At 39.9% G+C, this 15154-nt stretch overlaps 1 protein-coding gene across 4 annotated transcripts in view; it reads left to right on the forward strand.

Annotated features, from left to right (window-relative positions):
• Positions 1 to 15154, forward strand: part of LOC141363288 (protein NLRC3-like) — a 123229-nt gene that overhangs the window by 106166 nt on the left and 1909 nt on the right. For 2 of the 4 annotated variants that reach the window (XM_073865929.1, XM_073865927.1), the window contains 4 exons: positions 7736 to 7888; positions 8708 to 8881; positions 12078 to 12251; positions 13071 to 13244. In XM_073865929.1, the coding sequence (XP_073722030.1) occupies positions 7736 to 7888; positions 8708 to 8881; positions 12078 to 12251; positions 13071 to 13244 (675 nt within the window). The remainder of the gene's footprint in view (positions 1 to 7735; positions 7889 to 8707; positions 8882 to 12077; positions 12252 to 13070; positions 13245 to 15154) is intronic. The other 2 variants (XM_073865928.1, XM_073865930.1) reach the window with 2 other exon arrangements.

Consider the following 15154-nt stretch of genomic DNA (forward strand, 5'->3'; position numbering starts at 1 on the left):
AGACTTAATATATTCTATTCTGTTTTAACATGCAATGTGACTGACTACTTTTTTTATTACTATTTATTATTGTTATTATGTTATATTTTATTTTAGTTTTTATGGCCCTTTGATATGTGTGTGTTTATGATTTTAGATTTTTGGCACTGATCAGATGGGGCACTATAATTTCATTGTACTGACAATAAAGCTTCTATTCTATTCTAAAAGTCGCAATTGCTTCTCGGGTCGACATTAACACACTGACAAAATTATATTCAAATATTTAAATATATAAATATTTTTATATAGTAAAGTTGTTCATAAGATACCAACCTTTCATGAACTTGCTTTTAACTTAGAACACTCGTTCTCATGGAGATGCAGTGTGAACGGAGTGGTGGGGCTGTGTGTGTGTGTGTGTGTGTGTGTGTGTGTGTGTGTGTGTGTGTGTGTGTGTGTGTGTGTGTGTGTGTGTGTGTGTGAGAGAGAGATAGACGTGTGAGTGAGAGACGCAGGGAAAGGAAATGCAGCTGAACATTATTTGCTCTATGAAAGACATTTTCAAAGACGAAAACAGGACATTAATCTATCATTTATTCTTTATTTTATTTTATTTTCCAGACTAAGTCGAACTTTTTTCATAGTTTGGCTGGTCCTGCGACTTATAGTCAGGTGCGACTTATACGTCAAAATTAATTCATACTGACTAAAATGAACCAAGACAACACATTACCCTCTACAGCCGAGAGAGTCCGCTATATGCTGCTCCTGTATTTATATAATTGTAGGGCTGCTTACACAAAGCGAGTGAGAGCGAGAGACGAATCCATATGCAGAGAAGTTTATTTACAAATCCCAAAAGGGCAGGCAAACACATCCAAAGGGTAATCCAAAACGTAATCCAAAAGGCAGGCAAGGGTCAAAACCATAACATGAATACAAAACAAATCATGAACAGGAAACATACAATGACAATGAAACACTCGGTAATGCAATGTTACAACTAACAATACTTTGCAGTGTTATGTGGAGATTGTACCGGTTATATAGTTACAAACAGGAAGTGGAATGTAAAGTGAGACATGACATGATATCAAAATAAAAGACCAGAGACATGACTTCAAAATAAAAGACCTAAACAACAGAATACAAGACAAACCATTACAGTAATTCAATGGATTCAGTGATGTGGATGACTTCGGGAGCTCTGTGAACTTGATTTGGCTTATGTTAATTTAGCCTATTTAGCCTCTCAGGTATGTTCTGTATGCTATTGTGTAAATAACTGTTAATGCTATGTTAAAATGTACAGACACCTATTCAGCCTGCTGTTCTGTGTGCTATTGTTTAGTTGAATAACTTGCCTTTTCAGATTAAATATCAGTTTTGGTCTTGGATTTGGTGAAATGTTCTAAATAAATGTGACTTACGGTTGGTGCTCACACAGCATAACATAGCACACTGTGAATTGGAAAACACCACAACCAGAAGAGAGGAGGGCATCAGACTCACTTAAAATACTCGAAAAACACCTTCAGAAATATACAAATACCTACTCAACAGGCCTGAAAATTACAACCCGACCCGGCCCGTGGCTTTTAAAGCCCGAACCCGATGTAACCCGACACATCAACGTGAATTATCTGTCCGAATCCGACCCGCGGCCCGATGCCGCCGACCCACCCTCATTTTTTTCTCCTACATGTAGGCTATTATCATGACCAGCAGACGGGAATTCAAATCAACCATTAATGTTTGACAATAAACTTTTAATATAGGCTATATAAATATGCCTTAAATAAAAATCACACAATAATAAATAAAAAGAACTCAAAAATGTACCCAGCCAGCGGCTTCTCCTCCTGTAGTAGCAAGCAACGGTGAATTCACCTGCGGCAAGTTTACTTTTCTCCAACTCTTCCCTCCAGGCAACAGGCGTGCACGCAGTGATAGCAATAAGCTCCAGGGCGGATCCGCTCTGAAGCCGGAGCTCCGGTCTGGATCCTTTGCTGATCTGCCCCGGAGCTTATTGCTATCCCCTGCCCCTCTCCGTGATGCACGTTGCACGCAGCAGCCAGACCAGACTTTCTTTACGGTGAACAGCAGTGATGATTAATAATTTTTTCACTGAGCGTAAAAGATTAAGCCCGACGTCCGACCGCCTCACTTGCTTATATTTTTGGCCCGAACCGTTGAGAACTCTAATACATACCAGTAACGCGTCTGTCCGCCACACTAAGAGCTGGCATAAACACCGCACAGAAGAGACATGAAGGAATGATACTAGCCGGAGCGTACTGGACAATGCAGCTATACCCCGCACCAACACAGAGCCGATACAAACACAAGGGAATGCTTTAGCAAAGATATAAACATAGCTAACCCCCCACACACTGCTTAAATCTGTGTCAGTGTACCAAATATATTACATACCTGAGACTAAACAGTGATGAAACAGATCGCACATAACAGTTTGCTTCAAATTACGCAAAATGCAATGTTATGTTAAAATGTTAGCAAAGCATAATCTGGTAGCAAAACAAAGAACCAAACTGCTAAAATTCTTACCACTCAAGTAGGCAAAGCCTGTAGATCATTCTTGTGAATGATTGCGTTTGCGCACTGTATGGACACTGAGAGACACCGTACTAGTAAAAGTGCGCAGGAGTCCGGTTGGCGCTGTTATATATTCGCCTGCCGGGTTAAAGAGTTTAAGTTTCGGTTTTGTTGCCTGTGGCTGTGTATGCTGTAAGCTGAATATACGCTACATGTTTACATAATAAATACGGCTGGTTTGAATTCACCATGGGCTCATCACTCATTTCTACATGGTGTCAGAAGATGAAACGAATCTATCGTCTGTGAGTTTTGTTAAACACAAGTTAAAGTTACGATTAAAGACGTGATGGCGGATGGATTTCGTAGACCACACCCCCTCGTTTTCGACGGGAACCTCGCAGAGAATTGGCAAGTTTTTGAACAGGAGTACGACATCTTTATAGCAGCGGCGCACTCTGACAAGCCTGACAAAACAAAGGCATATATCCTCCTCAATCTCGCAGGAGCGGAGGCCATCGAACGGGAGCGTTCGTTTGTTTATGCAGCGGAGGTGAGAGCGCCAGGTGAAGGGGGAGCCATTATCGTCCAAGCAGAGTCTAGAGAAGACCCTGAGTGTCTGAAACGAAAATTTCGGGAGGTATGTAACCCTCAACATAACAAAACTATGGAGAGACACAAGTTTCATTCACGAAATCAAAAGCAAGGTGAAACTATCGAATCCTACATTAATGACTTGAGGATCAAAGCTAACGGTTGTCACTTTGGAAACCTTACCGATGAACTGATATGTGACAGAATAGTATGTGGCATCAGAAATGACAGCATAAGAAAGGCTTTGCTACGTGACAGCGAATTAACTCTCACAAAAGCTATCACAATCTGCCGCATATATGAGATGACTGAAGAAAGTAATAGAACGCTAGCCATGCCCCAAACAGCAACCACTGTCGACGCAATTCAGCCAAATTCCAGTGGGTGGCACCAAAGGTCAAGATATAAACCTCAAGCAGGCAAACAAGAGGCAAAATGCATTACAAATTGCAGCAATTGTGGAGGTAGCCATACTGCACAGAGAGACAAGTGTCCTGCTTTTGGCTAGCAATGCCATAACTGTAAAAAATTCAATCATTACAAAAAAATGCTGTAAGTCCATGTCACACCGCCAAGGCTATGAAAAGAAAAGCTATGCAAGGCACAAAGACTATAGAAAATCTGTTCACCAGTTGGAACTGGAAAAGACAGACAACAGCGTCTGTGATGACACTTTTTATGTGGACGGTGTTGAACTCAATGACAAGTGTGTGAACACCATCACTCCTCAAACAGAAAGAACAGATGAAGGATTTGTTACACTGCACATACATAACAAGCCCTTTGAAATGAAAGTAGATACAGGTGCTAAGTGCAACGTGATGTCAAAAGATGCCTTCCAACAGCTTGCTGACGGCGAGCGACCAGTAAAATGCAGCAAAGACACCAACTTAGTGGCTTATGGAGGCAGCAAAATAGAAACTACTGGTATAGTCACACTGCCTTGCTGTTTAGATGGAGAGCAACACACACTACCTTTTTTTCTCGTGGACCGAGACGTAGTGCCACTACTGGGATTTCGTGCATGTGTGCGCATGGGTATTGTCACAATGAACCCCCACGTTCATCATGTTAGCACTGAGAACGATGACGATTTCACCCAACAGATACTCGCACAATACAAAGATGTGTTCAGTGACGAGCTAGGGAAACTTCCTATCACATACTCCATGACACTGGATCCAACTGTACAACCAGTAGTTCGTCCAGCACATCGTATTCCAGTGGCAATGCAGACACGTGTCAAAGCCGAGCTCGACAACATGCAGAATAACGGTGTCATAACTACAGTTTCAGAACCTACAGATTGGGTCTCGTCTATGGTAGCAACACACAAGAAAGACAAACAAGAAATCAGACTGTGTATTAATCCAAAGGACCTGAACACTGCTCTGAAGAGACCCCACTATCCAATGCGTAGCGTTGAGGAAGTTGCCACCCAGATGTCAGGTGCAACGGTGTTTTCTGTATTAGACGCAAAGAGCTCATTCTGGCAGATACCTCTCGATGATAAGTCATCAATGCTCACCACTTTCAGTACACCGTTTGGGCGCTACAGATTCCTTCGTATGCCATTCGGCATAAGTTCAGCAAGCGAAGTTTTCCAGCGCTCAATGGAGCAGCTGTTTGCAGGATATCCGTGTGCTATTATAGTGGACGACATCATTGTAGGAGGTCGTGATGCTACTGAACATGACGCCAACCTAAAACGAGTGCTTGACCGAGCCCGGGAGATAAACCTCAGGCTGAATCGTCTCAAATGCAAGTTCCGCCTGGACCAGGTCTGCTATGTAGGCCACATATTTACAAAGGAGGGCCTCAAAGCCGACCCTGCCAAGACCGTGGCGATCACAAACATGCCAGTCCCTCAGGATGTCCCAGCAATGCAGCGATTTCTTGGCATGGTAAATTATCTTGGGAAGTTCATCCCGAACCTAAGCGAGATGGCAGCGCCTCTGAGACAGCTCACACACAAAGACACTGCGTGGTGCTGGCTTCCACAGCATCAGCAGGCGCTCGATCGTCTCAAATCATGCCTATCCAGCCCTCCAGTCTTATCTTACTATGATGTAAGGAAACCAGTTACACTGACCTGTGATGCGTCATGTTATGGACTTGGTGCTGCATGTCTACAGGAGGAGAGACCAGTCGCCTACGCATCTCGCACGCTCACCGACACGGAAACCCGTTACGCCCAAATCGAAAAGGAGCTATTGGCAGTGGTGTTTGCGTGCACCAAATTCAGGGATTACGTGTATGGGAAGCCCACAGTCATTGAAACTGACCACCAACCCCTCGTAACGATCCTAAAAAAGCCCATTCACACTGCTCCTGCCCGACTGCAAAGGATGTTACTACAGTTACAAGCTTATGACATCACGCTGGTCTACAAGAAGGGTAAGCACATGTACTTAGCCGATACCCTATCACGAGCTCCAAACAAACCTGTTTCACAAAGCCCAGCTGCAAACAGTACATTTGACGTGATGTCCATCAGCTACATCTCAACTAACAGACTAGAAGAACTCCGGACACACACAGCACAGGATCATGTGCTACAAGCTCTCAGCACAGTTATTCAACGTGGATGGCCTGACAAAGAACGCAGCGTCCACCCATCCATTCGTTCATTCTTCCCTTACAGAGATGAGCTGGTGGTGGAAAATGGAATAGTAATCAAGGGCCACAAAGCAGTAATTCCACACTCTCTGCACCGGGAATACATCAATATTGTACACAGAGGTCACCCAGGCTTAGAGGCAACCAGACGTAGGGCCAGGAGCACTGTCTTTTGGCCGTCAATGAACAAGGACATTGCAGAAGAACTGATATCATGCTCCGTCTGCAATAGCACCAGACCACACCAGCAAAAGGAACCTTTACAGCCACATCCAGTTCCAGCCTTGCCATGGTCTACGGTGGCTACTGATATGTTTGAGTGGCACGGACAACAGTACCACGTGCTGGTGGACTCATACTCAGGGTGGTATGAAATTGACCTTCTCCGCGACACAACTTCAGCAGCTGTGATCACGAAGCTGAAAAGGCATTTTTCTGTCCATGGAACACCTCACACCCTCATCAGTGATAATGCCAGGCAATACACAAGCCAACGCTTCAAGGATTTCGCCAAGCAGTGGGACTTCATTCACGTCACCAGCAGCCCGGGATATCCACAGTCAAACGTACTGGCAGAAAGAGCAGTCCGTAGTGCCAAACTACTGATGGAAAAATCTCACAGAGATGGGACTGATGTGTATCTTAACCTGCTGAACATCAGGAACATTCCCCGCGACCAAGCATTGGGCTCGCCTGCAGAACGTCTGATGTCACGACAGACACGCTCGACTTTTCCTATCAGCACCAAACTGCTGGAGCCAGCCCCGAAAAACACAAAGCGGGTCACTGCCCAACTTCAAAATAAAAGACTCATTCAAAAGCGGTACTATGATGCATCAAGCCACCCACTACAGCCACTTGAAGAAGGACAAGTCGTAAGAAAGCAGACCATCAAGGGACACGACCACTTGGGCACTGTGAAGGAAGTGTGCGAGGAACCACGCTCATACATCATCGAGTCTAACGGAGGAACCTACAGGAGAAATCGCCGCCACATCCTCCCAGTCGCCGAGCCACCACCACTACAGGTCGACCCAGCAGACTTTGATTGTCAATACGCCAATCCGGCTACACCAGTCAGTCCCCCACACACACCACAAACACCACACATACCTCGAGAGACCCAGGTAACACCTCAGCCTACCAGCAATCAGCAGAGGCCTGCTGTTCAGTCTCCAACGAAGGTAACACCAGGTAACACACTATATGTGACACGCTCGGGTCGCGTCTGTAGGCCTAATCCAAAGTATAAGCTATGAGCATCTCACTGTTATGGACTGCAAACCAAGGACATTTAAAAACAAAAAGAAATATTTTTTGTTATTTTGCAATAGACTCTATGGGACTCTATAGCTCTGATTATAGTGCATAGCATATAGCTCTATGTTATTAAAAAAAAAATTATAATAATTTTGTTCCAGTGAAAATGTCTTCAGATGCCACTTAATGCACTTATTTCACAAAAGAATGTTAAGATGTTTTGAATGTTACAAGTACAAATTTCCCAATATGGAAAATTTAACTGTTATAGTGTTTTAAGTTAATACCTAACCTTTTATTCAGTTTTGCCGTAGGAAGCACAATCTAAAGAAGAAGGATGTAGATCATTCTTGTGAATGATTGCGTTTGCGCACTGTATGGACACTGAGAGACACCGTACTAGTAAAAGTGCGCATGCGCAGGAGTCCGGTTGGCGCTGTTATATATTCGCCTGCCGGGTTAAAGAGTTTAAGTTTCGGTTTTGTTGCCTGTGGCTGTGTATGCTGTAAGCTGAATATACGCTACATGTTTACATAATAAATACGGCTGGTTTGAATTCACCATGGGCTCATCACTCATTTCTACAAAGCCCAAATGAGAAACTTAATTCTTAATTAAATCTGTTTAAATATATTTAAGATGGTTTGTTTGTTTGTTATTTTATATTGTTTTGGGATTTAATGTGATTCCTGTAGACTGAAGTTTGTGTGTCTGTCCTCTACAGGTTGTGGGGTTTTATTATCACAGCTGAAGGTGATGCTGCTCTGACTTCAAACCCCTTACATGTGAAAAAACTGAATAATAATGTAGGTGATTCAGAAGTGAAGCTGATCTCTGATGTACTGAAGAATCCTGACTGTAAACTACAGAAACTGGAGTAAGATCATCTCTAATAATGACTTGAATAATAATTTAACATGATTATGAGAGTCTAATGTATTTTGTCATAAACCCTTCCAATGTTTCAGTGACACAATTTCAGCTCAAACTATCAGTTTCAGGATTTTTGTACAACACTCATAAAGTTGAATATCATTATAGTTGTGTAATAAACAACCTAAAGAGTTAAGAAAAATACATAAATACAAAAACTATTAAAAGTCTATTAAAATGTAAATCGAGTGAATCAGCAGCAGATATATCAGTTGATCTGAGTGATCTTACTAGAGTTTATTTAGTAACTACAGTATATTTCACAGATATTTAGAGTCTGAACCATGAAGACATTTAAAACTAATACACAATTATCTTTAAATCAATATTGACTGATAGATTATAGTGAGACTGTATAGAGATCATAACATCTGTAATGGATTTATAGGATTTTAATCCCAGTAATGGATTTGATAACTGAAGTTGAGTTCATTCAACAATCATCACAACACTTTTAACTCTTACTGAAGGTCAGATCTTTTGATAAATAAAACATTAAACTTAATTTACGTTTGGGGATTAAAACAAAAATCATTCAGAAAGAGAAACAGAAGAGAAAATGTTACAATGTGTGATTGGAGGAATCAACAGTTTATTTACTTTAAAATCTCACTGATGTGTTTCAATAAAGCACAAACACACATAATTAAAACTAAAATGAAAATGTCCATAAACACTAAATGATGACAGGAAGAGAAACAAATTCAACTCACTGTAGATTTGATCTGTGTGTGAACAAACTGTGTGTCTCTGTCTTCTACAGGTTGGAGCGGTGTAATATCACAGATGAAGGTTGTGTTGCTCTGACTTCAGCTCTGAGATCAAACCCATCACACCTGACAAATCTGGATCTGACTGGTAATAATCTAAGAGATTCAGGAGTGAAGCTGATCTCTGATGTACTGAAGAATCCTGACTGTAAACTACAGAAACTGGAGTAAGATCATATCTAATAATGACTTGAATAATAATTTAACATGATCATGAGAGTATAATGTATTTTGTCATAAACCCTTCCAATGTTTCAGTGACACAATTTCAGCTCAAAATATAGCTTGAGTGACCGGATGGAATTCAAGCGTAGTTCAGGCAGACCACTGATCGCTAACTACTCCAGCTGACGCTCAGCTGCTTAATCACTCTCACCTGCTTTAATCAACAGTATTTAAGCAGTCAATCAGACGCTCTGTAGCTACTCTGTCGCACAGACAATTTTACTGAGTCTGTCGCACAGACATTTGCATAGCAGATTGTAGACTGAGCCAGTACTCATGCGATTGATAGAATTTTATTCCTTACCCTTTTCGGCGTTACCATGGCTTGCTCGGAATCGGAAGATGTTGCAATACTCTCGTGGAAGTGCCGGAAGACATCCATTCCGTACAGGTATTAAGATAATTTGTGCGTATATCTCCTGTCAAGCCCAAAGAACTTATGTTTCCGTGATCTTTGAACGCGCTTTCAGTGCGTGAGCTTTGAGTTTGTGCACGTATGCGCACCGGAAAAAGTTCACTTTAGTATCTTTGTCGCTCAAATTGTCTAAAATCGCTATGTCACTGTAAACAATAACTTTCTTATCAACAGTATAGCAGGATGTTCTATTAACAGCATTTCATGCAATATTTAGCAGTTTTACCATATTTACATTTACGTATTTACAGCAGTAGGCCAGTACGTTAGACCAATGTGACTACAAGCAAGGAGTACGTCCGTCATTCTTTCCAATTCATTTCGATATAAATCGTTCAGGTCACCTTGCAGTGTCAGTGTATATATGTTGTTTTAATTGATTGCCTTAAAATTCGACAGTTATAGTTTTACAGCATTTCGTGTCTTACACTTGATTTAACGTCCCGAAGGCAGTCGCTCTACGAATCTTCTACAAGCATGTAATGCATAAGAAACCAGTGTTGCCAACTATTTTCAATGGAAAGTAGCTAAAGCTTGCTTGGAAAGTCGCTAAATGTCGCTAGATTGCGTCATTGCATAACAGTGACGTCATCACGTCACATTTGCATTCTTACTACACTGGCTTACTACATTATTTCACGTTTCTCTTTCTCTCTGAACTGTCAAAAATGTTATTTTAAGACACATGAATGCTTGAAAATGTTTTCTCGTTTGTTTATCTGCTTATGTTCTCATAAAACGAAATGTGTGTATGTTCATGTTTATATGGCCAAACAGTCCAGTTTCAAAACATACACTGATAAATGATGGGAAACGTTGTTTTGTAGGTAAATAGCCCATTAACGCGTCAGCTCCGTACAGTTTGTCTGTTCTAAATGTGCTGCTGCTCAGCTCCCTCAAGTACATTTATTTTATGTACAGTGATTCATTTTATTCAAAGACCATTTTATATTTATATCTCGCCATTAATGTAAGCCATCGCGGGATCCGCCTGCTCCGGCTTCCCGCATGCACGATTATTATGCCGTCTGGACGCGGATAGATAACCACTTCTCCTGCCCTGATTGCAACTGGGAGAGACTCTGCTCTGCTGCGCAAGGACTAGACCGCCTGTGAATGCTTTGGGTCGGGGGTGGAGCTCACAGAAGCAGCGGTAGCTGCTCATTGAGAAGAGTGAATGTCACGTAAAAAGTCTCCAACAATGCCAAGATGTAAAACATCTTGCACGCGTTATCTTGTGTTGGGGGTCCGTTAATTAATGATTAACTAATGTCAACCTCAGCTGTCCTTCATTTTATTTCTCTACTCTGAACCTGCCTGTTCCAAATGTGATGAATATCAGGGAACCGCGTTCCTTTTTGAGGTATGCTACCCAACATGCCAGGAGCCGCGTACTCCGAGACAAGCAGTCTCTAGAAGTTATGCACTCAACTACGTTGTTGTGTTTGGGGGATACATGCAAAGGATGCATCTTAAAGGTGCAGTATGACAACCGAGCCCCTTGATTCCTCAGCCTTTGGCCAAGTTCAGATATTTGTTATAATATATAAATATATTATATAATTTGGTATTCTTAAGTGGTCCTGACTGAAATATAGCTTGAGTGACCGGATGGAATTCAAGCGTAGTTCAGGCAGACCACTGATCGCTAACTACTCCAGCTGACGCTCAGCTGCTTAATCACTCTCACCTGCTTTAATCAACAGTATTTAAGCAGTCAATCAGACGCTCTGTAGCTACTCTGTCGCACAGACAATTTCACCCACCACCTCCCCTTCACCTCCAATATCTCAGTTTTCACAACATTGCACCCCTTTTTAAATATTTTCATGTGTAGCATTAGCATACTAAAATTTTGGTTATGCAGGCTGGGGGATACATGCAAAGGATGCATCTTAAAGGTGCAGTATGACAACCGAGCCCCTTGATTCCTCAGCCTTTGGCCAAATTCAGATATTTGTTATAATATATAAATATATTATATAATTTGGTATTCTTAAGTGGTCCTGACTGAACTATCAGTTTCAGGATTTTTGTACAACACTCATAAAGTTGAATATCATTATAGTTGTGTGATAAACAACCTAAAGAGTTAAGAAAAATACATAAATACAAAAACTATTAAAAGTCTATTAAAATGTAAATCGAGTGAATCAGCAGCAGATATATCAGTTGATCTGAGTGATCTTACTAGAGTTTATTTAGTAACTACAGTATATTTCACAGATATTTAGAGTCTGAACCATGAAGACATTTAAAACTAATACACCATTATCTTTAAATCAATATTGACTGATAGATTATAGTGAGACTGTATAGAGATCATAACATCTGTAATGGATTTATAGGATTTTAATCCCAGTAATGGATTTGATAACTGAAGTTGAGTTCATTCAACAATCATCACAACACTTTTAACTCTTACTGAAGGTCAGATCTTTTGATAAATAAAACATTAAACTTAATTTACGTTTGGGGATTAAAACAAAAATCATTCAGAAAGAGAAACAGAAGAGAAAATGTTACAATGTGTGATTGGAGGAATCAACAGTTTATTCACTTTAAAATCTCACTGATGTGTTTCAATAAAGCACAAACACACATAATTAAAACTAAAATGAAAATGTCCATAAACACTAAATGATGACAGGAAGAGAAACAAATTCAACTCACTGTAGATTTGATCTGTGTGTGAACAAACTGTGTGTCTCTGTCTTCTACAGGTTGGAGCGGTGTAATATCACAGATGAAGGTTGTGTTGCTCTGACTTCAGCTCTGAGATCAAACCCATCACACCTGACACATCTGGATCTGACTGGTAATAATCTAAGAGATTCAGGAGTGAAGCTGATCTCTGATGTACTGAAGAATCCTGACTGTAAACTACAGAAACTGGAGTAAGATCATATCTAATAATGACTTGAATAATAATTTAACATGATCATGAGAGTATAATGTATTTTGTCATAAACCCTTCCAATGTTTCAGTGACACAATTTCAGCTCAAACTATCAGTTTCAGGATTTTTGTACAACACTCATAAAGTTGAATATCATTATAGTTGTGTGATAAACAACCTAAAGAGTTAAGAAAAATACATAAATACAAAAACTATTAAAAGTCTATTAAAATGTAAATCGAGTGAATCAGCAGCAGATATATCAGTTGATCTGAGTGATCTTACTAGAGTTTATTTAGTAACTACAGTATATTTCACAGATATTTAGAGTCTGAACCACGAAGACATTTAAAACTAATACACCATTATCTTTAAATCAATATTGACTGATAGATTATAGTGAGACTGTATAGAGATCATAACATCTGTAATGGATTTATAGGATTTTAATCCCAGTAATGGATTTGATAACTGAAGTTGAGTTCATTCAACAATCATCACAACACTTTTAACTCTTACTGAAGGTCAGATCTTTTGATAAATAAAACATTAAACTTAATTTACGTTTGGGGATTAAAACAAAAATCATTCAGAAAGAGAAACAGAAGAGAAAATGTTACAATGTGTGATTGGAGGAATCAACAGTTTATTTACTTTAAAATCTCACTGATGTGTTTCAATAAAGCACAAACACACATAATTAAAACTAAAATGAAAATGTCCATAAACACTAAATGATGACAGGAAGAGAAACAAATTCAACTCACTGTAGATTTGATCTGTGTGTGAACAAACTGTGTGTCTCTGTTTTCTACAGGTTGTGTGGTTGTAATATCACAGATGAAGGTTGTGTTGCTCTGACTTCAGCTCTGAGATCAAACCCATCACACCTGACACATCTGGGTCTGTCTCTGAATAAACTAAGAGATTCAGGAGTGAAGCTGATCTCTGATGTACTGAAGAATCCTGACTGTAAACTGGAGATACTGAAGTAAGATCATCTCTATGATAGTCCCACATGTACTGAGGTTTAGTTAAACATAAATTTTATGAAAAAGAAACAAAATAAAATGTAAAGGATATATAAAATCAATTAAAGCTGCAAGCAGCGATGAAAGGGCCCTCGCACTGATGGCCTTAGGAAAGCAGTGAACAGTAGGGGAGATATGGGTAACACTTTATATTACGACCCGCAATGTATTGCGTAATTAAACTGAATTTACAGCGTACCTATTTGTAACAACAGAGTACCTCTATAGCACGTACTTGTAGGTATAAGGAAACAATATGGTAAGTTTGGGGTAATAATGTGGTAAGAATATGGAAAATTATAAATTATTTATACTCTAAGTATTTTATAACTACAGGGTACCTATTATAGTATTATGTGGGATGTATGAGATGTCTATGGGTAATATGGTCTATTGCAGTGTTTCTCAACTCCAGTCCTCAGGACCCACTGCTCTGCATATTGTGCATGTCTCCCTTATTTAACACACCTGATTCAGATCATCAGCTCGTTAGGAACTGAACTGAGTGTGTCAGATATGAGAGACATCCAATGATGCGTACTGCGTTAGCTGGCAAACTTTCTTGAAAAACATTGTTTGAAACACGTTAGTCATCTATTAACAAAACCAGTCACCTTATCCAGCGTGCGGATCCTGCTCACATCACTCGCACCCATACTCCACAGTGAAGAAAGTTTTTAAACCATCAGTAAAGAGATTTCACCTCAGGATCGCGTTCCAGCACAGCCTCCTGCAGACGGATGCACGCGCGCTCTACACCTGCGCACTACGCATCATACAAAAATAGGGTGAATTCCAAATGGCGTTTTGTGCCCTTGAAGGGGACTCCGCGGAGGGGATGTTGCATGAACAATATATCCAAATAAACAGAAAAAGACGCTGTATTTTATGGCTCAATTCACCAAGTGTATTTTAATTAACCACACTATGAGACAATATTGCCCAACTTTCTCTAGAGTTTATACATCAAGAGATCTGATCTTCGAAGGGAATTGGGCATAGGGATGATCACTTTCGATTATAATTCGCCCGTATTCTTCTTTCGCTTCTGCGCAAGCTGGATACCCGTCTGCTGTTGTTTCACTCTGGTTTGACGTTGCATTAATTATATTTGGCTAAAATGCTTCTATTTCCACAATGCTGCAAAGTTTTATTCTACCAATGATAACACCTATTAAAAATGAACATATAGCGTGTTACTTTGTGGTCATTGTTGTGTCATTTAAAATAAAATGTTTTTAACAAGAGTTTCAGAGTCAAGCATATCCGATTGCAAAGCATCACTTCAAATATGCCAAAATGTTAGAGTTACCTGGTAAATAGGGAATAAGTTGCTATTTTTATTGTACCTGCCTTAAAACACAGATAACCACATTAAATCAGCTGGACTTTTGTTATTAAAAGCATATCAGTAATATAGGCTACTAAATTAAAACTGATTTGCTGTTCTATTTTATTGGCGATGTGGCTCGAAGACATTGACTGTATACATTATAATTTCATCAGCTACAGTGAATATGAAACATTCACAATAAAATCATAAAATAATCTACATAATTACCCCATAGACGTGGATAAGTGATAGCCGACATACCACGTAATATTAAAATAGGTACCCTGTAGTTATAAAATACTTAGAGTATAAATAATTTATACTTTTCCATATTTTTGCCCCCTTATTACCCCAAACATAAAATATTTTTCCCTTATACCTACAAGTATGTGCTGTAGAGGTACTCTGTTGTTACAAATAGGTAAGTTGTAAATTCGGTTTAATTACACGGTACATTGCGGGTCGTAAAATAAGGATATATATTTTATATATCCATAAGAGATTGAGGATTTACATTTTATAACTGTCTATCAATGC

The sequence above is a fragment of the Misgurnus anguillicaudatus genome, unplaced genomic scaffold, assembly GCF_027580225.2.
Source record: "Misgurnus anguillicaudatus unplaced genomic scaffold, ASM2758022v2 HiC_scaffold_33, whole genome shotgun sequence".
In the NCBI taxonomy this organism is placed as follows: Eukaryota; Metazoa; Chordata; class Actinopteri; order Cypriniformes; family Cobitidae; genus Misgurnus; species Misgurnus anguillicaudatus.